Source organism: Cynocephalus volans, chromosome 15 (genome assembly GCF_027409185.1).
Source record: "Cynocephalus volans isolate mCynVol1 chromosome 15, mCynVol1.pri, whole genome shotgun sequence".
In the NCBI taxonomy this organism is placed as follows: Eukaryota; Metazoa; Chordata; class Mammalia; order Dermoptera; family Cynocephalidae; genus Cynocephalus; species Cynocephalus volans.
The window spans coordinates 90,983,488-91,008,712 of record NC_084474.1 but is presented as its reverse complement, the minus strand read 5'-3'; the positions used below and the strand labels follow the sequence as shown (position 1 = coordinate 91,008,712).

The following is a 25,225-nucleotide window of genomic DNA, read 5'->3' as shown; positions in this document are numbered from 1 at the left end:
ATTTTAATTTGCCTTTTCCTGATGACATGTGATGTGGAGCACCTTTTTATATACTTATTTGCCATCTGTCTGTCTCTTTTGCTGATGTGTCTTTTGAGGTCTTTGGCCTGTTTTTAATCAAGGTGTCTCACTGGTTTTAATTTCCATTTCCCTAATGACTTTTCAGGTTCAGTCCCTATTCATGTACTGTTGGCTACTAGTGTATCTTCTCTGGAGGACCTCAGTTTTATTTAAAGGGTGATAGGAAGCCAATGGGAGTTTGCAACTAGGAAATTGATTTGATGTTTATATCTATAGACTGTCTGGCTTTGAGTGGAGAATGGAGGAGGCAGGAAGACCACTTGGGAAGGTGTTTTAGGAGTAGGGGAGAGATGACTGGGACTTGAGAGACAGTGGCTCATGATTCTGTCACTCACTCTCTCTGACACTGGGAACCTGGGTACGTCATGCCACCCTGAGCCTCGGTTACCCCCTCCTGTGGAATGAGGTAATAGTAGCACCGTCCGCACAGGAGCATGTGTAGGATTAAGTGGGAACATGAGTGCAGAGAGCCCTCCCCCACCAGGCCTGACATGTGGCAGGAGCTCCAGGGAATAGCAACTCCTTCCTGTAGCCTCTTGAGTGAGGGCTGGGCCTCCAAGTCTCATGAGAGAAATTGTGGTTGAGGCCTCTTATTTCTGCTCTGCTCTCTCTCTGCTAAGCTGGGGAGAGACTAAGCAAAAGGAGAAGAAAGAGGAAGGTGGAATGAAAGGTGGACTTCTCTGAGCATGCATTTTCTTCTCTCTCTCTCTCTCTCTCTCCCCCCCCCTCCCGTATTGGATGAACTCCTCATTCCTGATCTGCAGAGCACTAGGGCTCCTCCCAGGGTCTGTGCTGTGCTGGAGTAGGAGCTGCAGTTGGCTGGAGGGAGGTGCTCATCCTGTGAGGCCTGGTCCCAGCTCAGGCTTGGTCTTATATGCCAGATTACATTTAAGTCTTCTAATCTCCACCCTGTCCCTGCTAGATGTGTGGTTTTACAGATTAGGAAAACTGAGGCCCAGTGATATTGAGCAACTGACCTCAAGTTTGCACAGATATATTCATTGGAGTTGGGACTTGAACCAAAGCATGTCTGGCTTTAAAGGCCCTGAGGGAAAAGTCTAACAACAGGGTAGATGCTGGGTACCTCTGGATTTCAGGTCTCCTGAGTCTCTGCCTAAGGAATCATTTACACTGGAGCTGAAGGAGATCATCAACCTCACTGACATCTAGAAAAGTAGGTGACAGTGCAGAGAGGGGCATTTTTGTGGTTGGGAATGGTGGTGATATTATTTGTGACCCACGGTCAAAGGGGCTGGACTTAATCGCTGGCTTGAGAAAGTCCATTCTCTTGAATAGCCACAAAGAGTTGTGTTTCCTCACTCTCAAAGCCCCTGTAGCCCTGTGGGACTGTGAGCCAACCACAGAAGCCTCGAGAGAGGTCTTCCCTGGTGTGGTTTGCACCTCCAGAGGCACCTATGGCCCTGGAGGAGGAGGAGCCCTGCTGCACATTTGATGTTCAGCAGAGCACAGTTCCTCTTGGGTGCTAGGAGATTCCAGGAAACATCGTTAATCACCACCTTAAAGCCCTCCATATCCTGTTCCTACTTAGCACTCTATTTTGGCTGGGAGAAGGGCAGGCCCTGGAGAATGTGAGAAGGTTGGTGGTGGAGACTTGTGGAATCTGTGGGTGGTCAGCGTGGGAACACGGGGATGCAGGCTGTGTTGTGGCTGCACTTGTGAAGCTAATGACAGACGCTAAACAAAACTGGGTCCCAAACCACCATGGCTAGGGCAGAAACAGAGAGCATGTCTGAAATGCCAGCCTGGGCTCATGGCTGGGGCCTCATGTCTTACATTCACCTCCTCCTCTGCAGCTCAAACACCATCCATTCCTGCATCCTTTCTCCTGGTACTGGCTCCTCTATGGGATGCTCTCAGGCATGGTGGTTGTACACACCTTCCTTCTCTCCTTGGTAGACACACACAGAAGACAAAAGGAGTTCAGGGCTGCCTTAAAAATAAGAAAGGTATTATTTCAGCCTCAAAGTTCTAAGTAGGGGCTGGTTCCAGGTGCCCAAGGAAACTTTATATTTGATTGGAAAGAAGGGAAATTAACGGTTCATTCATATATACATTCATTTTCTCTTGTATTTATTTAGTGTTTTATTCCTTCTCTTGTTTGTCCCATAAATGTTATTCCACACTTATTCCCTACCATGGTTCTTGCTAGACTCAGTGGCTGTTACTTCTTTTAAGGAGCTCACAGTCTAACCTGAAAGATAGAAATGCTTCCAGAGCATGCCATAGTCAGGGCTGTTTTGGAATGCACTCGGTAAGGTAGGGAGCTTGTGTTGGGGAGGAAAGTGGCATGGCCATTCAGGAAAGTCTTCCAGGAGAAGCTGGGTTGGCCATTTGAGGATGGGGAGCTTGTTAGGTAGAGAGGTGAAAGGTGGGCCATCTCAGTGGAGATAATAGCTTGAGCAAAAGTAAAACAATGTTCAGAGAAGGTGAGGCACTTTCATAAGAATATTTGGAGAGGTTTTGGTTGGCATGGTGGTAATAAAGTGAGAGAAAAAAGTTCCAGAATTTGAAGCACCTGGGTTTTGCACGCTAAGAGTTCAGGTTGTGCTTGGGTTACGTGAGCATTGGTGCTGGGGCTGCACCTGTAACAGAGGTGGGTCTGTTTGTGCAAGGTCTTACAGAGCATCACACTCTGAGGATCTGGCATCCAGTCATGGCTTTTCTCGCAGATGGCTGTATGTCCCAAACCTACCCAGATGTTCCGTTTTATCAACACCAGCATGTGTGACCCCTGAGTTTCCTGTAAGATCTTAAGTTCTGAGTTCCTGATGAATCTTAGTTACATACACTACCTCTCCTGTTACTATGCAAATATTGATGGATGTTATTCTTTATTATTATTATTATTATTTTTACCTCTTTGGGTTCATTCTATAATCAGGTGACATCATGGATGGTGAAAACTTTGGCTACCAGGAATTCAGAGATCACTAGACGAGAAATCGGGAGACAGGGGTCCTGAGGACACTTGCTCTGTGAGTGTGGGCATGCTGCTTTCCTCCCTGGGCCTCAAAGATCTTATCTGTGTAACAAGAGGGTGGGCACGGTGATCTTAGGGCCCACCAAATCACAGTGCTTTGACATCTGAGGTATTAATACCCATACAGTGCTGATGACCTCAAAGGGTTAAACAACGGCACCCTGATGCTAAACCTGCTGACATCTTCATGTGATTCAGTTTGAATTAGGTGCACTGCCATTCTGCAAACGAAATGCTCTTGAAACATTTATATCCATTAATAACTGCAGAACCTTAAAATTAGATGGTGTGATATTCATAGACTATCAAGACTGTCAGGAAGCATAGAGAATGTCTACTCCAGGCTCTATTCCAAAGCAGGAATCCTGTTCTCAGCAACTGGGGCAGAATCAGCATCTACCGATTCTCTTCAGGGGACAGAAAGTGAGTCAGGGCCTTTCAAAGCAGGTGTATCTGTTATCTGCTATCTCTGACTCAAGTTATCTCCATCATTACATTGAAACCTCCCCAACCTCAATGAATGTAAGGTGCTGTTACTACCTTTCTACATTAGGTTTCTCCAGGAGGAGAGATGTAGCTTCTGTCTCTCCCAGGACCCAGAGAAGGTGGAAACCTAAAACTGAGCCCAGCTCCCTTGGCTGTGGCCTCCCCCAAGAACTGGGTCCTGGTAGCTGGGCCCTGAACACTGCCTACGTTTTTCTGTAGCACCTCAGCTCTACCCAGGTTCTCCTGCTGGTTCACCCCACTCTCCAGGTTGGACTTTTTTGGGTATTTATAGTCATGTTTTCTATGCATAATTTTTATTGCATAACATACATATTTTGTCGATATTATTAGTTATTCTAATATTAGCATTATCCACCATTTATTGAGCAGCCATAACGTTGTTGAAAAAATGTACATTAGTGTTAACCTTCATAAAAGTAAATCGCTACCAAATAGATATTACTATTGTAGGGTTTCACATTTGGAAACTGGGAGGGCTAGAATGTGATTAAGATTACCCGTGAAATGGTCAGGATGAGAATCAGTCAGATTTGGCAGACTCAAAGTCAAAGTCTTTCAAATCTAGTCAAGACCACACTAATGATTTGATATTGTCTCTCCAAGAGGTGAACTCATGGCGTCGCCGTTGTTTTTGTTGACTGTGTATATGTGTTGCACACACTTAGGTGTCTGTGTGCACGTGCTGCAGTAGGTGGAAGGAGAAATGAATCGCCACCACTGTGGTCACATGCTTATCTTCCCAGTGAGTGGCACCAGAGCTTCCAGCACTGGCAGAAAGGGAGAAGACTCCATGCCTAGAGCTACAAATTGTGATGGCATTGGCTGGCATTTCTTTCATGGAGCTTCCTTGTCTTTGATACTTCAAGGCTTCTGCCTGATTTTATGAGTCAGTCATCCTTTTATGAGGTTGTGAAATCTTATGTGCCTTCAAGCCTGAATTTTAAAGTGGTACCTAAGACAAGGGGGGGCACAGAACCCAAGGAAAACAGGAATTTGGCATCATGTGAGATGCTTCTAATTGCATTTTCTTCAGATGTGAAAAAAAATAAATAAACACACGCAGCTCCTTTCTGATTTCTGCACTGAAAGAAACAAAGTGATTTTGCACATCGGGGACTGAATACCGGGGGCCGCATTTGCTGGGATGTGCGGGATCAGGCAGCTGAGTTCTGGCCTCCCTCTGCCCCCGCCAGCCCCAGCTGGGGAAGCTCACAGGCTGCCGGGATTTAGGTAACTCCTTAGCGGATGCGGCCACACGTGGTTGGAGATGGATTTCTGCTGCTTCTCTCAGACGACAGGGGGAAGGCAGCACATTCTGATACGGTGTTCTGGGCTCAGGCGTGGCTCTGCCATGCACTTGCTAGGTGATGCTCTGGGATCCCTTCTCTGTCCTCATTAATTTCCTCTGTAGCACGAGAGGGTCCTGAACCTTCCTCATCTCCCATGTCGTCATCCTACGATTTACAGACTTCGAGCACATTAGCATTGCATGCCCTTTTCATCAAATAAATGTGATGTGTATCTAAAGATTAAACTTTTTGTCACCTATTCTTTCAAAGGCCACACACTTTGAAGATTAAAGTTTTAAAGAAAAATACATTTTTAAAGGAAAACATATTTGTGAAAGGATTTTTATTTTTTTCCTAAGCAAAATCTAATGTGGTATTGGAATCATGGTATTTCTCCAAATTAGTTTTCATATTTTTATCAAATTTCCTCAGAGGTAACTGAGAATGCTCTGAAACATTTTAGAAAATGTAAATAAACAATGAAGCATTTTAGACATATTGCAATGGAAAGTACAGTTATTCAGTGTGACTGATGTGGAGGCCAGGCCTGCAGGGACCCCAGAGCCTCTAACGTCAAGAGGGAGCCCTGGTTCTTCTGGTCTGGATGGCAGGAGGAAACTTGAATTTCTGCCATCTGCACTGAAGGCTAGAGATAAAAATAGTAATTTCTACTGCTGATGAGCAATTGCCAATTTTTCAGGCAGTGACTGACGTTCTCTGTATATGTCACCATCTTTAATCTCATGCCACCCTAACGCATTGACAGTCTCCGCAGTACCTGTACAGCGATGGAATCCTCAAAAGATCACATGCCATAGAAATAGAGGAAGTAAATTAAAGTTCAGACACAGCACGGGAGGGGGATAAAGGATTGTGCCTGGAGAAGTGAGGAATCGATGGATTATAACACACCTCCCGAGCCAGGCTGAGGGCAAAGGGAACCACTGAAGGGTTTCTGTAGCAAGAGGGTGGAGGATGTGCTGATGGTGGTGAAGCCAGCACAAGGAGATCAGCACTGGGAGGTGGGGATAACCCAGGCACAAGGATGGTGACCGGCCACTCCTAGGGTGGTGGCCCTGGAGATGGAGAGAAAGGCTTGGATTCGAGGAGCTAAAGATGGTGAGAATTGACAAGTAATTGTCTGTGGGGAGGAGGAGAGGGGGGACTGATGCCCAGACAGCTGGGTAGGTGGAGCCAGTCCTCTGCAGCTTTGGGGTCTCTTTAGATGCCTCCAGTGCAAGGACTGGAGGGCCATCTCCTGGCCCAGCTACTTGGGGAGAGAGCTGCAGGTCACAGTTTTGGGACAGAGAAAAAGGACTCTCCCCATCCCCCCATACTGCACAGTTTTGAATATCCTTGAATGCACCATTCTGGATAATAATGACATAAAATTGGAGGGAAGCAAACACATGCACTGAAAGAAAAAGCTCAATGAAATCTGATGGTGAAAGTAAAAAGAAAATTCAAAATGAAACATTCATACACTTAACTAAATGCATAAAGTTATTCTTGGTGGCTTAAACCATATGTGTTATGGGAGGGCTAACACTTGTTGTCAACCTTCTGTGTTACCCGTTGTGGGCAAAGATTTATTATCTTAGTTTTGCAGAGGAGGAGACTGGGGCTTGAGGAATTTTGTAACTAGAAGTAAATTGTAAAGTAGACAGCTGGATCCTGGCCGGTTTATTCCAAAACTTGATCTCCTTATACACACACGCATATACTTCCACATGCGCACACACTCACACATGCATGCACACACAGTCACATGACCATGGAGGCCCCATTCCAGGTGCCACTCAGACTCTCTGTCTTTTACATAGCACTTTACACATCCAGACAATTTGTATGACTCTAGAAGAAGAGGAATTCAATTTTTGAAAGAGAAATAGAGAAATACCCAATATTCCTTCCCAAACATGCTTCCTGCCCCCCTGAGGTCACACAGATGAGAAACAGACACATTCCTCTGGTCGCTGGCTCAGCTATTAGCTACGTACACAGTTCCCCATTTGAGCTGGCATCAGAAGCATCTGCATCAGTAGATTCAAACTTTAGTTGGGGATTAACTGGGTGGGGGACATGGGGTATAACCTCAATTTGTGGTAATGGGCATGCTGCCAGTATTTATCTGGCCATCACATCTTGGTGATGTCACAAGTGGTGATGGTCAGCTTTGTACCCCATGAATATTCATAACAACAAAAACAAAACCAAAACAAACAAACAAAAAATCTTTAGTATATGTACTCCTAGATCCCATTCCGGAGTCTGATTAGGAGGTCTGGGTGTTGGATCCAGGAAAATGTTTTCATTTTTGTTTTCAAGTGCCCTAGATGGTTCTTTTACGGGAGGTCTTTAGACCAAATGTTGAGGAAACCTGGGCAGTGAGGGCATGGTTTCCGACGTGCTGTGGATGGAGAGTTCCCTCCTTCCAAACACGTGGATGCTTCACAGTGCCCTCATCTCAGCATATTCCCAGAACCCATGCCAGTCCTCAGCCATGGATGAGTCTAGAAAGGGCTCAACCTGCCAGCCTCTTTTTGGATACCTCTAGTGACAAAGAACTTGCTCCCTTCCCCCGTAACTTACATCACTGTCCCAGCTCCTAAATGGATCTGGCTTTGCTTTGTGTTGCTTTGTTTGTTTTCCTTGTTGATTTCTGTCCTCGTACCCTGTTCACACTCTGGTACAGCACTCTTTTCTGATGCTGCCTTTTATTTCTTAATTTCATACGTATTTGTGAACTCCTACTGTGTACCAGATACTGTGTGTATTAGTCCATTTCATGTTGCTATAACAGAATACCTGAAACTGGGTAATTTATAAATAATAGAGGTTTATTTGGCTTATGATTCTGGGACAGCTGCATCTGGCATGGGCCTCAGGCTGCTTCTACTCATGGTGGAAAGTGGCAGGCAGCCAGCGGGTACAAGCAGATCACATGGTGAGAGGAAGCAAGAGAGAGAGGGGAGGTGCCAGGGTCTTCTAAACAACCAGCTCTCGCAGGAACTAATGGAGGGAGACCTCACTACCCCTCTTCTCCCAGGAAGAGCATTAATCCATTCATGAGGGATCTGCCTCAATGACTCAAGCAGCTTCCAACACTGTCACATTAGGGATCATATTTCCACATGAGTTTTGTGGGGACAACACTTCCAGACTCTATCACTGTGGTAGCATGAAGTACTCAGTACCCATAAATCTTCAGTGGCCCTGTTTTCTAGGGGCTTACAGCCTAGTCCTCTCCTTCCTCAGGAAGAATAAGTATCATGTGCTTATGTTTTCAAAATATCTTTTTTCTTCATTGCTTTAATAGACCCAGTTGACAATGAAATCATTTTAATACTCTAAACAAATCTCTTTCACTAGGTACCATTTTATATCATTCTCTGAGTTAGGTGTTTCCCTGGAAGTACAGATGCAGAAGCCTAGGCTCAGAGAGCTAAAGTAATATATTAGGGAACTTATTAAGTGGCGGAAATCAGATCTGAACTGAGGTTCACCTCTTGGTTCTCCGCTCCACCCTCTGCCTCTTATAACTCGTTCCTTGTCAATCAAAGATAAACATGGCCTGCCTGAGGATGATGGGATTTTAGAAACTTAGGGCTGAAAGATAATTTAATTGTCATTTAAACTCAAGTCAGGGCCCAGCATCCTAGAAGAGTGGGGGCCCCATCCTTTGCTTGGACACCCCCGGTGATGGGGAAGTTCGTTGTTTCACCAGACAGATCCACCACTGTGGGCAGCTGGGATGCTGGAAAGCTCCCGTAACAGGCCAGGACTATGGGGCAGTCAATAAAGATTTTTTTCAAGTTTTTTTGAATAGAAACTAAACACAGATGTAATTTCATTTCATCTTCTTCTACCTTGTGTCCTGGTTCTGCCTTCTGTAAGAAAACTAAAAATAGCCTACATGTATTGAGGTTTATTATATGCCAGGCTCTGTTCTGAGTGCCTCACATATATTAACATTTATAACTCTCCCAATAACTCCAAAAGAAGCTATGATCATTATTCCCACTTTAAAAGTGAGGAATATGGGGTCCAGGGAGGTGAGTAATGAGTCCAAGGCCACCCAGGGTCCGTGGGGACTCAGGTGTCTGGTTCTTGAGACTATGTGTATATTGCTTCAGAGGCAGATTGTTCTCTCTGAGGTCCACAAGGAGAGCTGCTCTGAAGTCTGTGTCAATGTCTGGAGCTGTGTTTCAGAAGCTCTTCACTCTCCCTTTACCGTCCTTTCTAGGTGTGTTTGTCTAAGACGTGGTGCACCACGAGCAAGCTGCTCGCACGCAAGTGCAGGCTGCTAGGGCTGCTGCCTGAGAAAGGACCAGACAGTGGGTCAGGTGGTTCCCGGGGCATTACATACTATAGAGGGAAATACCAAGGGCACTCCAGGTGAGCCAAGGCTGGGAACACCTGCTGAGGGGACTCTCCTCACTTTCTGAACAGAGAGAGCTTTACATTGATAACCCTGGACTGAGGCATGACAAAGGCCTTCTCACCCAGAAGCCAGCCTTCCCAGGGAGACCTTGCCCTAGCCCCAGTACACAGGTCCTCCCTCTTCCTGCACCCTCACCATTCTCATTGTGACTGTCACTGGTCACCCTTTCACAGTCTGAGTACCTTGAGGGCAAGGTCTCCTTTTAAGATCAATATGTGTGGTGCCTGGGCACACGGCTTTCAGGAAATGCAGAATCACACCAAATGTAATAGTGTGTTCGAGATTGCTAGAATTGTGGGAGGCACTGGTTATAGAAGGTCATAGTGCAGAGAAGATGATTGTAGAATGTGTGTGTGTGTGTGTGTGTGTGTGTTCACGTGCTTGGTGTCTGAGTGTGTGTACATGTGCATGTTGGATGTGAGTGTTGGGTGTGTGTGTGTTGGTTGTGTGAGTGTTGAGCATGTGCTGGGTGTATGTCATGGGCATCTTGTGTGTGTGTGATGAATGTTGTGTGTTGTGTATGTTGTGTGTCTATGTTATCTGTGTATATTGTGTGTGTCTGCATGTTTGGGTATGTATTGGGTATATGAGTGTGTTGTGTGTGTACATGTGTATGCATGTGTTGGGTATGTGTCATGCATCTGTTGTATGTATATGTCATGTGTATGTTGTAAGAATGTGTGGACACTGTATTAAGCACTTCATGTATTTTATTTCTATTGATCATGAAAACAGTCTGAGGGGTAGGTACTCTTAATATTCTCCCATCAGTGATGAGAAAACAGGAACAGAGAGGTTACACAGTGGGCCCAAGGAGATGCAGCTCACAAGAAACCGAGTTAACTCAGGTCTGGTTAACACCAAAAGACTAGTCTCCAAGCCAGTGTTTCTCAAATGAGTGTTTGCATCAGAATTCCCTGGAGGACTTGTAAAAACACAGATTTCTGAGCCTCATCCCTGGAGTTTCTCATTTTGTAGATCTGGAGTGGAACCCAAGATTTTGCTTTTGTAACAAAGTGATGCTAATGCTGCTGGTCTGAGGACAACACCTGAAAACACTGCTCTAAATATCCTCAGATAGAGTGGGGGAAAGGGAAACCAGAGCAAGTGGCTTTGGGTGACTGAACACAAATCGATCAAATACAGTTACCAGCAAAATGAACACGGAGATTTAAAACATATTTTAAATGTGAGTTCATCTTCCTCATTGAATAACTGGGTGTTTGATTATAATGAATCACATCCTATTAAAAAGGAAAAGGCAGCTTCCCACCATGAAGCTGTGTTTGTTTTTGAAATTCTGGAAGTCCTTCCTCTTAGTCCTGAGCAAGGACTAGATGGTAAGGTGTATCTTTCAAGGAGAAAATGATATTTTCTATGGTACTCTGCATGCATTCATTGTTTTTTTTTTCTAAATATTGATTTCCCAGAAGAACACTGTCCCAGTCCTTCTGCCAGTAAGTCCTGGAGCTGGAAAACCAGTCTTTGGTGTCCTGGGTGGCCAGCTCCCTTCCTCTGAAAGGTATTGGTGTCCTCTGTGAATCCAGGTCAATATTGCCCACCTCAGAGGATTTTCGAGGATTGCGTGAAACAACGTGTGGAACCCCCAGCCGTGTTTGGAATGTGCTAGGCTAGCACTGTTAGTGTGTGTTGCTTTTGCTTTTCCTCTGCCCTCTTTCTATGCATTCTTCCCCCTAGGATCAGAGTTCGGGAGAGGGACCAGGGATTACTGAAAATTGACAACCACAAGCAAGGAGTCAAATGGCTTTGCCATCTGCAGGTCTTTGGGGATTGAGACTGAGTGGGGTGGCGAGGAAATGGGGAAGATACAGCCATTGCTATTTAATGTGGTAATGAGACGAAGCATCCCAAAGCTTCTGTTTGCTGCTGCTCCATCTGCCTTTTACTGGAAATGCTCCGAGATGGAAGCTGAGTGGGAAGTTCCAACCTTGGCTGGCTCCTGTGTGTCGGCAGGGCTGGGGCATGCCTTGAGGGCTCTCCCATTAGGAAAATGAGTTTTCAGCACATTTTACGAGCTGGGCCTTTCCAGATTTATCAGATTGAAATTATGTCTTGCAGAATTTGTAGAGGTTGGTTCCTAGGATCTGCTGCATTTTAATTCGATATGTGGCCTTTTGAAATTTCTTTAGAAATGTTTCCCTGGATGGAAGCCCTGCCAGACTGAGATGCAGAGTTAAAGCCTAGCTAATCCCTGTGCTCTTACTCTTGGGAGCTGGCCTAGCCTGGCTCTGTTAACTGCAGTGAAGCTGGGTCTGGTCCCCGAGGCATCTTGGGGGCAGAAAGGAGGAGGACTTTGAAAGGAGGCTTAGGTGCCAATCACCAAGTGGCAGCTGGGAAAGCCCAAGTATTCCCTTAGTTTCTCTCCTCTTCCTTCGCTTTCATTCTCTCCTTTTTGGAGGTCACACCAGCTATTGGGAACCTGCTGGGTACCAGACACATTGCAAGTAATTACCTTCCATGCTATTGGGAATCCTACCAGGTAGCTTGTACTGTCCCCATTACACATGGTGGTAAACTGAAGCTTGAAGAAAGTAAGGAGACTTACCAAAGGGCACACTGCTAGAACATTCCAGAGTTTGAAAGTGGCTCCAGTTCATTACCTCTCTGATCAGGTCATTACCTCTCTGATCCTTTTATTTTTATCTGAAAAATGGGACAAGAATCTTTATCATAAAATTCTTGGAAAAAATCAGGCAACTTATATAAAATACTTTATGTAGCACCAAGAATAGAGTAGGTGCTCAATGAAAGTCAGTTTTTTCCTCTTCTTACAAATTCTTAGTATCTAGATGATTTCATATTCTCAGAAAACCCAGCCTGTCTTGAGTTCCCCTGTTGGTTTGTTTCTCATCCAAGACTTGGACTATTTTAATTTTGTTCCCTCCCATCTTTCTCATCCAACCCTCTTATTATTGATGCTCGGGTCTCCTGGCTTGAAAAATGAGCATCCTGTCAGGTGGGTTTAGCATCTGCCTGGCAACACACCCGCTTGTCCTGCTTCCCATACTTGACACAGCATACTTTTGTCCTTGCCACTCCAGCCAGCTTAGCTCTTTAGAGACTGCATCTATAATATCAATGATTAAATTATTGTCAATGATTATTATTAATCATTATTAATGGTAGCTACTGCTTATTCAGTATTTACCACCTGTCGGGGACCATGCAAAGTGCTCAATGTGGTGTGTGTGTGTGTTTGTGTGTGTGTGTGTGTGTGTGTGTGTGTGTGTGTGTGTAAACTTTCCATCATCTATCAAAGTTATATGCAATTACCAGTCCTCATGTTGCAGATAAGAGCACTGCAAACAAGAGAAGTCAAGTGACTTGCCCAAGGTCACACAGCTGAAAAATGGGGGAGCAAAGATTCTGGTGCTTTTGTCCAAGAGCTGGGATGTTGTTGCCTCCACAATACTGACAGATAGGAAAGGGCAGTGGATCAGCCCAGTTTTGGAGTTAGGATATCTGGGTCTGAGTCCCAGTCCTTCCAAGTATGAGCTGTAGTGACATTAAGCAAGACTCTTAAGTCTCTCTGTGCCTTTTCTTATAATAGGAACCCCTGGTTGGTGACATCCAGTGGACACGTGGTGCTCCTGCTGGTCCCGTCAGTCAGATATTGTCCCTCTCAGCACTGTTTTGGTTCCTGTTATAGAAGCCAGGCTCTCTGTGTTTGGCTGATGTGATCTCAAGATGTTAATTTCTTTCTTGTTTTTCAGGTAATGAACCAAAAAGATCATGTCTGAAGTACAAGGAACAGTTGAGTTTTCTGTAGAGCTTCATAAATTTTATAATGTGGATCTTTTTCAGAGAGGGTAAGTATGCTTTACTCTGTGTATTTATGTGTATGTGTTTTTTTCTTTTTCTTTTTTTTTTTTTTTTCTGGCAGGGGGTAGAATTCCCGAGAGCACGTTATAGGAAATTTGGGATTAATGAGGAAACAATTTTCATTATTTTTCCTGCCGTGAGGAAAATCCAAACCTTTAGTACATCTGAAAATAAGCCATGTATTGACAGAAACTAGAAAATGCTCATATATTTTCTCCCTCCCACAATCTCCTTTACCTTCTCTCTTTTCAGGTGCTCTCTATGAAGCTTGCCTGTGTAGCACTGATAGAAAAAATAAATTCTGTGTGCTCAGTACTTGTAGGTGCTATGTTACCAAAACCACGTATTATGAAATGTGTGCCTAGATCTTTCAAAAACTGAGAATGTTGGTATTTACAAATGTCTTCTTCAGATACATAATTAAAATATTGTTGCTTTCATTTTTTTGAGAATGTACTCTGAGTTTGGCATTTTACATGTATGATCTCAATAAGTCCTCATGATAGACTTCTCAGTCACTGTAAATAATAAAGATATGAAATGGTTTTATAAAGCAACTAAACACAGAGTAGAACTATTACTTTCTCCCATGTTACTGACAAGGAAACCAAGATTCATAGAAGCTGAATTTATGTCCAAATTAACAGAGCAAATGAGTGTCCAGAACAAGGAGTGTCTGTCAGTTTGCTTTTGCTATGTACCAAGCTACCCTAAATCTTAGTGGCTTAAAACAATAACATGATTCTGAGGGTAAGCAATTTGGACTGGGCTCAGCTGAGTGGTTCTACTAAATTGGACCCGCTGTGGCTGAACCCAGCTGGGCTTGCTCACAGGTCTGGGGCCCTTGGCTTGGAGGCCTTGGTTCTCCTCCTGTGGTCTCTTATCTTCCAGCAGGCTAGCTTGGGCTTGTTTACATGGTTCCAAGAGCAAGAGTGGAAACACACAAAACCTCCTGATGCACAGCCTTGGAACTTGCATAAAGTTGTTTTTAATGCATTCTACTGGCCAAAGCAAGTTACTAGGCTAGTCCAGATTCAGGATGGAGAAATAGATACTATCTCTCGATGGAAAAGGAAGAATGCATGCACGTTTTAATAATCTAATACCAAGGTTGGACAACAGTTTCCAAAAGGATAATTTGAAATGAATGCTTTAAGGGCCTCTTGTAGGATATGGCTCCTTCTTAAAAAGGGTGGTTTTGGTGAATGAACTGATCCAGGTGGTGAGAAGAATGGGCAATGATGCCGGGACCAGCTATCTGTTCCAGGGAAGGAGGCACATGAGTTGGTCTGGTTGAGACTCAGGAGCTGGGCTTTGATGAAGCAAAGCTCTGTGCATCCTTCTGAAGCCCTTTTGCCATTGGTCTGCCTTTCCTCATCTGATCAGAAGTTGCATGGTCTAGCAGTAAGAGCCCTGTACACGGGTCCGGGCCTCCTGAACCTGGGCTGTGCAACTGCTCTCGGGAGCTCCTTTGGCACATCATTTCACTCTGCTCTACAGGTTCCAAGGTTAGACTCCAGTTTTCAAAAGGATAACTTTGAAATTCATGCTTCAAGTGCCTCTATTTGCAAGAACAGAAAGCAATTTTGATGATGTCATATATCCATCATGGTGTTAGACATTTTTCTATTCGTTATCTCCTGACTCTTCAAAACCAACCATAGAAATAAGCAGTATTATCTTCCTTTACCAAATGGGTTACTTGGAGTACAGGGAGTATAAGAGGACACAGCTTTAACATAGAAAAGTGGGAGCTAGGCTTTCTTACTCAAAATCCTGTGTTATTTTCTACTATTTAAGGTTGGTCTCTGAAGTGGACTGCATTCTTCCCAGGGTGCATAAGATAGACATCAGAATATGGGAAGAAAATATTAGAACTACTATTTATAACTGTGTTAACAAAAAGAAAAAAGAAATTGAGCTTCACTAATAATTAGAATCCAGATTGACCCTTAAAACGTTGCTTTGACTATATGACAAACAGTCATGAGTCCCATTCAGTAACTCAGGAGTCAAGAACCAAGAATACAGCACAAGCAGATTGACATTACCCTCACATTGCTAAATACTGCACTTTGTGACTGGTCAGTTGTGTACATCTATAGATTGTTTTCTAGTTTTAATGACACTAACTCTCACAGAACTCCAACTTCAGTCATGAATTGAAGGTAATAATAAAGAATAGCAAATACCAGGAAATGCCAGAATCACACTTATCCTACTTCTTGTAAAAGCCTGTTGATACACATACTGAAATTAAGAATGACAAGCTAATCAAATCCAACAATAAGTAGATGGAGAGATTTGGACTTATTTAAAATAAACACATTTGCACATAGATTTGTAAGCATAATTATTTATAATACATCTCATCCCAACTGTATATTTGACCTTGAGATATTGACTGAGTCTTCTATGAAATCATCAGGATTAGCAAAACATTTCAAAATGACGCATCCAAAACATGAGTAGACCCCTGTGAAGTTGTAAAAGAAATTGAAAAATTAGTATGGAAATCACGACATATTGAGCAAGACTATGATACTCCTCTTCTCTTCTTTCTAGATCTGTGATGTTTTGGGGAGGCATCTTGTTTAGCTATGGTCAACGATGGAAGTCTAATATTGAATTAAGCTAAAGTAAAACCAGAACTTAAAGTCACTGTAATATATTTGTGCATGTATAAATACACACACACACACCCACACACACACACGTACATATACACACACATATGTGTGTGTGTCTATGTATTCTTTTTTTAGTAAGAACAAAAAGGTTATGTATTTCATTAATACATAAGACTCCTATTTTTAAAACATGGATCATTGCATCCTCATCTCATCTTTTAAAAGATCCCTTTCTATATCTATAAGATATATGAGTAGAATTGCATGATTTGTAAATAAATATACATGTATTGGGTTTGCATGCTCAAAATTATTTTTACTGATAGATCCGCAACTCTTTAACAATTGGATACCACTTATCCAGCAGACCGGGAATACTCTCACAAACTTCTAGATCATAATGCTGGCATTTCATGGTTCCAAGTAGTGTGCACATTTAAGCACATACTTCAGATGTGGATGAGGGCATAATCTCATGGTTAAACGTACTTAAGGGTGGGTTTCATTGCAGCTAATTCTATGGACAGGCCTGGGCATGGTGCAGGTGAAGGGAATTAGACCTCTCAAGGAGGTGGAGTGAGTTCTAGGATCTCTATGTTCTGGTCAGAGATAAGACCTTGAAATTAATAAGCACCAGACTCCTGGATCATGCCTTTAGGGAGCTGTGACTAGGCTGGGCGGGTTGCCACCAAGGGTTCTGCATCTACTGAGGGAGTTCCTAATGGGTATGATCCCTGATGCTCGAGTGCTAGAGACTTTTCTGCTCTGAATTCTGCAGGAGCCATGCCTAGAAGAAATGTGTTTTGTTACCCAGCAGTCACTGAATGGAGAAGTGATGATAGCATTCCAACCCTGGTGGGCAAGGGAGGGTTGTTCGGGTCACTTATGAAGGAAAGTGAATGATCTCCTGATGTCAGTAAAGAGAAGAATGGTAGGATTTGGTGAAGCTGGTCTACTTTTCGGGTGCCAAGATGTATGATCGAATGTGTGCTCTATGGGGTCCTTGGGATGGTAAAACTTAGTGTTGGGGCTTGCAAGAAAGGGATGTGCTCTTCTTCAGACAGTCTGACTGTGATCATCCGTGTTCCACCCTGTTTCTCCAGTTGATGAGAAATGCCCCGGTATCTCCAGTCCTGTGTCCCAGCTCATGGTTACCTTGTCTGGCTGGAAAGGAGTCTCCTCTTGAGTTTTTATGAGATGTATGTTGGAAGGTCATGGATACAGAACTCAGAATATTGCCTGAGAATTTGCCTTGGTCAGGGAGTTACTTGATTCTAGCACATTTATATTTGTGGATGGTTTTTCCAGTCCCAGAATGCACAATGTATTTTGGTGTTTGCTTTGAGCAAACAGTCAACTTGCATTTGTCCAAAGCCCTCCTTGATGGAGGCAAATTCTCAAAAGGAAAACATTTCTGTAAACCAGCCAATAGGTGTCATGAGGTGTCACCCCAGTGTTCAGAAGCAAAACTCAAGCTGATGAAAAAGCAGAGACAGGGAAGCACTGGGAACCCCGGCTTTGGGATAAGACCTGATTTGAAGCCAACCTCTGCCACTTATGGTCTCTGAGGACTCGAAACATCCCTTAAAACACACTGAGCTAACATTTTATAGCCTGTATAATGGTGATGGCAAAACCTACCTCGTGGGGCAAACTGAAGTGTTATGGCATTTAATATATGCAGAGAAGCTATCATGGTAGCTTGTGTCTAGGAGATGCTATCTAAATTGTCACTACTACTAGCACACTCTTGCCCCCAACCTACCTTTAACACTATTAATGGAGTTACTACCCAAAAGGGTTGGGGTGACCACCCTGCTCCCCTGATTAAAAATTCTCCAGCTTCCTTTTGCTCTCTCTCCTTGGCATGGTGCTCAAAACCTGAGTGATTTGACCTTAAGCTTCTTCACCTTATTGTCTGTGCTCAGACCATCTTGGGCCTCCTTCCCTAGTGTCTGCCTTCAAATTCTATGCTATGCAAGTTCCAGCTCAATTATAACCTCTTCAAATCATTTCGTATATTGATATTTACCTACCATATTCAACCCAGGTCTTATTAATCCCTGCGTATTCCATATTCCTAAAGCATATTTTTTTTATGCTTTATTTTATCATCACACATTCGTTACTGTAGACACTAGTGAGCTTATGCTATTGCATCAGACTCTGGAAAGGTAGAGCCCCTGCCCTCAGGGTGTTTACCAGCTAATGTGGGAGACAGATGGCATACACAGAACATTGCTGTGATGTGTGATAAGTTCTGTCACTGAGACAGTCTTGGGGTACTACGAGGCGACATAGAAGGAGAACCCAATATTTAGTTAGAGAAGACATTCTGGAGTGAAATAAAACAGAACTGTCAGTTGAAGGATGGGTGGGGGTCAGCCATGCAGAGGATCCAGAAAAACAGGAGCAGATGGGCTCAGAGGTATCAGGAAGCAGAGCCCACCTTAAAGGCCAAAGACAACAACTCATGGTTGAAGTGAAGAGTAGAAATGGGGGAATGGACAGAGGAAAGAGGCCTTTATTTATTTATTTACTTATTGCAGCCTACTTTTTATTAGACTCAAGGTGGTAGGGATGCTAGTGCTGACTACCACAAACTTTCTTAGACTGCAGAAGGCAGAATTGCAAAAGGGAATGCTGGGGGTGGTGTGTGGGCTTGGTCTTTTCTTCAGTGAACGTGAGCTCCCTGGAACTGAGGATGTGGTCTTATTCGACTTTTTATTGCCAGTGCCCAGCATAGAGCCTGGTGCATGCTGGAAGATAAATAATAGCTTATGTTTGATTGGATTGAACTTCCTGTATCTTTTTTCACAACTTCTTCAATTACAGACGGAGTGACATGGCTCTGTTAAATATTAATAGAGAGAAAATGCTTCCTAATCCCTAATGTATTATTTAAATCAATGCTACCCAAAGTGTGGCCCATAGACCAGCAGCATGACCATCACTTGGGAGCCTGTTAGACGTGTAATTGCTTGGCCTCTGTCTCAGACCTACAGAGTCAGAATTTGTGGTCGTGGGGCTCAGGAAACCATGTTTTTACGTATTCTCCAGGTGATTCTGATAGAAAAGCACAGGAAGCAGTGCTGAAAGAGTTTCTGTGAAAATCTCAGCTGTGGTTGTGTACTAGAATTGCTGGGAGAATGGAAAAATCCACCCTCCAGACCAATTAAATAAAAAATGTCACAGTGGGACCGAGGTGCTGGCACTAGTAAAGTTCCCCAGGTACTTCCAAAGTTTCAAATGACTGGACTAGGACTAAGTGAAGATTCTACATGCCAAGTAACCTCAGTCTCTTTTTTTGTTAAACTGTTTATCATAGAGAAAAAGAGACCCTGATTTCTTCCTTCATAACAGGATTATGATGTTTCCTGTTCTATAGGAGACTGGATCTTAACTTCCTGTGCATTTTCTTCTGCTGGAGAAACTGTAGAGATTCCCGGCATGGTGCTGAGGGAAAGAAAGCAGGAGGGGAGACCTCACTTTATACACAATGATTTTCTCATAAGGAAATACTTTTAAAGAAACAACTAATTTTAAAACTTTTACATGGATATTTGTAAATCGTCAGTATATTCATGACCCATTTGTATTATTTAAGAGACCATGAACCTTCACTTCTAATATCACTAGCTGAGATAGAGCTAACACTTGTCCTTAAAAACAAATTCAAATTTGATTTTAAATCTTAATTCTGACAGGGCTCTAAATCAAATTGATATTCTTTCTGAGTGAAGTTTTTCATTGTTTAATGTTCAGATTCATCTCTTGCCTCTCCTCCGCCCCTTCCCTAAAATATCATTTAGAAGATTTTCTGCCCAGAGATTTTAGATGACTTTACAGAAACATTCTGTCCCTATCCACAGAACTGTCTCACAAAAAGGACCTGCAGTCAGTATTATCAGATCTGATGCGAAGGTTTGGATGGTCAAAGAAATATTAGGATTGAAATCCTTTTGGAATAAACTCACCTGCGCTTCTATTGAAGTGAAGACAGTTGAGTCACAAGTCAAGTGATTCTTTAAAGAAAATGTCATCTTGTGTTCCTACCGGAAGCTCCTCATCGTGGACTAATGACCAGCGACAGCTAGCTCCCTGCGAAATTAGCTAACTAGCTCTGATGTGCCTTAATAAACTCAGAAATACAGTTATCTTTGCTTGCCAGAGATCAATTAATTGATTTGTCTGGATCTGGCAGAAACAATCCTTTTTTCACTTCTTTTATTAAAATATGTTGAGATTCTTTTGATTAATTTCCATATTTTTGAAAGCGAGTGGGGATTATAAGTGTTTGAGAGCCCCCTTGGGTGTTTAGCTTTGCAGGACAAAAACACAAGCAAGGTCGAGTGGGAAGGTTGGGATGGAGCGGGCCCTATGAGGGAGGTAAGCATTACCGGGACTTTGATGGTGATGTGTTCGCAGAGGCAGCATTGCCACCACGAATGGTCAGTGGGTATGATTTGAACACACCAAGGAAACAGTGGATGTAATACATAATCCCAGTCCCATGACTATCTGGCTGTGTAATCCAATCCATTCTTTTCACTTTCGGTTAAGCCAGTTTGATGTAGAGCATTTCTCACTTGCAGTCAAGGTTCCATCCAGCACAAAGAGTGTAGGCTCAATCATCTCTAAGAGGCTTTTCTCTCTGAAATTCCATGATTATTATTTTAATAAAAATTTGATCTCCTTCCTCCAAAAAATTGTGTTATTGTTATTATTTCTATAAAGAGTGAATAGACTTCGGTTACCCGAGTGCTTATGTAGATGGACATTCTGAATTATTTTTCTAGCAAATCCACATTCATATTAATGATTGCCCTGTCCCATTTTTTTCTGATTTACCTTTTAATCTCTGACTTCATGAGCCTGCTGCTTTGAGCCTTTTATCCTCTTAACCCCTGACTGAGGACATGCTCGGCAGGTGTATAAAGAAAAGACCTCGGCAGGGGGCTGAATGTTGTTCTGCAGAGATTTAAAATGCCTCTGGCGAGCTCAGAGCACCCATAGGGCCCAATTATCTCCTGGGGGAATCAAAGGCAGAGCAGAAAACCACTGAGTAGTGTGGTCCTTTCTTGTTTTGTACTACAAATATACTCTGTGGTTCTCAAGAGAGTGAAAGGGCACATGGCCATGAAGGTAGTATAGTGAGAAAGCACAGACCCTGAAGAGACAAAGATCTCGGTTCTAATTCCATTTCTTCTGTTACTCACGGGGTGCCCATGGGCAGGTTACTGAACTTCTCTGATCTCACTTTCTTCGTTTGTTTTGCAGGATCTTTACTAGATATCAATGAGGTAATATTTGTAAAGCACCTAGTAAAATAGAGGCTGAGGCCTTGCAGTACTAGCCAAGATGCCCTAAGCCTATTCTAGCCTGTCTTTACCACTGATTATAACTACAGCTCTGAACCAAACGTCCTCAGCTTGTTGGTGCTAGGGCTGGAACAGACTGCTCATCTTGTCAGCCTCTGAGTCTGTGTTGTTTTCATTCCTATATTTCAAGCAGGTGCTTAATACTCACTAGTACTAATTCTTCAGGAAGGGTCTCTTTGCAAGTGGAAAACCTAATGGACTTCATGTTAATTCTTATTAGCCTCAATAAAAGAAATCATATTTTCTGTTCTCTACCTCACATTTGGGATATACAAATCAAAATTGCCACATTTTAAAAGAAATAATAGCTTTAGGGACACTAGTCAATTATAGTCAATAGAGATAATTAAACTGCAGGAAGTTTCCTTTCTGGAAAATTCTTTGAGTGATCTTGGGCCAGAATAGAAGGTGCAAGAGAGTGAGATCCTTAACTGCCCTTGTTTTGTTTTCATAAGTTATCAAATATTACTCCAAAGTAATTTTAAATGTATTCCTTCCGATATCCTCATTTTAAAATTTCAATTGTATACACATATGTGTGTGTGTGTGTGTAGTTCTGATTACAAAAATAAGAGAAAGTACAAAAATGAAAATGTTACCATAATTCTTTCTCTAGGTAAAAACTACTTTATAGTCATGTGTTTTCCTTTAAAAAATGTAATATAGACGTTTTTCTCTATTTTTCTCACTTTCCATGTTGTGAACATCTTCATTAGCCCTACATATTTCTTTATATGCTTAATAGCCATGTAGATTTCCATCATAGGGCTCCATCAAAACTTATTTAACCAGTCAATGCTTTATTTTTGGACATTTTGCTTGTTTTCTTTTTTATTTTAAATATTAAAATGCATTTTATTATTTAGAAATTATCGTAATATTTTTTTCTCGTTACCCAGGAAACTCTTTTCTCTTGGTAATGTAAACCGTATACTCTAAAAATGAATACATTTTGCTGCTTGTCTTCTTATTCCTGAGTAATGTTGATGAAGATTCATACTCTGATCAAGCCCTTTTATCATCAAACAAGATGAGGGACGATATTATCTTTGACCTAACATTCCTCATTTTTCTGAACTTTTCCTGTTCCACCACTTCCAAAACCCCTGCAAAAGGCATTACAAAGCTCAGAGAAATTAAACACGATTAAGAAACTTCATGGATCAGGTAGTAGCTCTCCAGTTTTGGAGTGATAGGAGGTATTGTGAACAGCAAATGTCTATACTTCTCTCATCTTGCTGATGCTGGTGTCTCCGTGGCTCCATAGACCCCAGAGACTGACGTTCAGGTAGCTGAATTACTGTTTGTGAACTTTTGGAAAAGGGAAAACACCATTGGAAGGCTGTTCTGCTTCTGCTTTTCCTCCTCAAAGTGGACAGGTCTGTGGTTTCACTAACATGCTTTGTGTTCCCAGAAGAAGTGAAATTTTGTTTTCTTTGAAAAAAAAAAGTGTTTAGTTTCATTTTATGAAACTGTCTTTTATGTCTCAATCCAGTAGGGCCAACCAGAATTCTTTGGAGAAGAAAATTTAAAAAGTCTGTATTGTTACAAATAACCTCATGTAATCTTTACAATTCTACAGGGAATGTAGTGTTATCCTTAAATTATCAAGGAAACATAAACTCACACGAGCTCAACAGCTGGCTTGGTTTTGTACATTCTGCAAATGTCCACATGGAGTTCATTCTGGGATGCCCGGATCCCAGAGTCCATGTACTTTATATAGTCTGCCTCTACCCCACTGGCTTAGTCTGTTTGTAATGTATAGAAAAACCCTGAGACTGGATAACTTGAAAATAACAGAAGTTTATTTTCTCATGGTCCTGGAGGCTTGGAAGTCCAAGATCAAGACGCCAGCACTGGGTGTCTGGTGAGGGCCTTCTTGCTGTGAAAGGAGGACAGGCAAAAAGGGCCTAAGCTTGTTTTCTCCGGCCCTTTTAAAAGGCACTAATCCACTCATGAAGGCAGAACACTCTTGATTTAATCACTTTCCAAAACAACTCCTACCTCTTATTTTTGTTTTGTTTGGCCTTTTTTTTTTTTTAATTGAAACACAAATGATGATACATATTTGTGGAGTCAGAGTAAACTATCAGGATTTGTGTAAAATATGTGGTGATCAAATCAGGATAATTAGCATATTCAAAATTATAAAATGTATAATTCCTTGTGTCCATTAACCAATTTCTACCTTATTCTCCCTATTTCCACCTTTAGTAACCACAGTTCTTTTTTCTCCTTCTGAAATTTCAAAGTATTAATGTGATCTTCTTTTCTTTTTTTTCTTTGCTTTTCACCTCCCTCCCTCCCTCCCTCCCTCCCTTCCTCCCTCCCTCCCTTCCTTCCTTCCTTCCTTTTTTAGCTCCCACTTATGAGTGGGGACATGCAGTATTCCTCTTTCTGTGCCTGGCTTATTTCACTTAACATAATTTTCTCCAAGCTCATCTGTGTTACTGGAAATGGCAGAATTTCATTCCTTTCTATGGCTGAATGGTATTCCATTGAGGGACATTTAGGTTGGTTCCGCATCTTGGTTATTGTAAATACAGCTGCAATAAACATGGGAGTGCAGGAATTCCTTCAACATGTTGATTTCCATTCCTTTCAGTATATACCCAGTAGGGAGATTGCTGGATTTTTATGGTAGTTCTGTTTGTAGTTGTTTGAGAAACCTCCATACCATTTTCCGTAATGGCTGTATTAATTTACAGTCCCAACAGTGTAGGAGCGTTCCCCTTTCTCTGCATCCTCACCAGCATTTGTTATTCTGTCGTTTTTTGTTATAGCCAGTCTAATTGGGTGAGATGATATTTCCATGTGGTTTTTATTTGCATTTCCCTGATTCTTGGAGATGTTAGCATTTTTCATTTACCTGTTGACCATTTGTATGTCTTCTTTTGAAAAATGCCTATTCAGTTCCTTTTCCCATTTTGTAATTGGACTAATTTTTTCTGTTGTTTAAATTCCTTATGTATTCTGGATATTAGTCAATATATAGTTTGAAAATATTTTTCTCCCATTCTGTAGGTTGTCTTTTCACTCTCTTGATTGTTTCCTTTGCTGAGCAGAAGCTTTTTTGTTTGATATTATCCCATTTGTTTATTTTTTCTTTTGTTACCTGTGCTTTTGGTATCTTATTCATAAAGTTTTTGCATTAATAGCAAATGAGTTACTCCAAGCCCCTATAAAATAAATATTAAACAAAGATTTAAAGACTGTCAGTTTGAAGAGCACCAAATTATTCGCCTCTTTGTGTCATCTCCTTTACTCCATCCAATTGGGTCCTTCCCTTTCCTTTTTTAGGTGGTGCCATGAGGATCTTTCCTCCCCTGACCCCTGGAAAGATCAAGACTATTGCTATTTTCAAGGACTAATCCAATCCTGCATATTTATCAAGTCTTTGCCCAGCCCTACATGCTGAAGTGTTTTCCCTATGTTTATTTCTAGGAATTTTATCATTTCAGATCTTATATTTAAGTTTTTAATCTATTTTGAATTGATTTTGATATATGGTGAGAGGTACAGATTAAGTTTCATTCTTCTACATTTGGATATCCAGTTTTTCTGGCACCATTTGTTAAAGAGACTGTTCTTTCTCTAGTGTATGTTCCTGGTGCCCTTGTCAAAGGTCAATTGGCTGTAAGTACGTGAATTGATTTCTGGGTTCTCTATTTTGTTCTCCTGGTCTGTGTGTGTTTTTTATGCCAATACGATGCTGTTTTGGTTACTATAGCTTTGTAGTACAATTTGAAGTCTGGTCATGTAATGCCTCCTGCTTTACTTATTTATTTTTGGTCAGAATTACTTTGGCTATTTGGGGTCTTTTGTTGTTCCATATGAATGTTAGGATTTTTTTTTTCTATTTTTGTGAAGAATGTCATTAGTATTTTGATGGGAATTGCTTTGAATCTGTAGATCGCTTTGAGTAGTATGTACATTTTCACAACATTAATTCTTCCAATCCATGAATATGGACTGTCTTTCCATCTTTGTGTCTTATTTAATTTCTTTCAGCCATGATTTGTAGTTCTCATTGTAGAGATCTTTCA

The 25,225-nt window shown here is 42.1% G+C and overlaps 1 protein-coding gene across 1 annotated transcript in view; it reads left to right on the top strand.

Annotated features, from left to right (window-relative positions):
• The first annotated feature begins 13,075 nt into the window (after window positions 1–13,075).
• The window catches only part of FAM135B (family with sequence similarity 135 member B), a 201,833-nt gene continuing 189,683 nt past the window's right edge, over window positions 13,076–25,225 (top strand). The window contains exon 1 of the mRNA XM_063079757.1: window positions 13,076–13,152. Within this exon, the coding sequence (XP_062935827.1) occupies window positions 13,076–13,152 (77 nt within the window). The remainder of the gene's footprint in view (window positions 13,153–25,225) is intronic.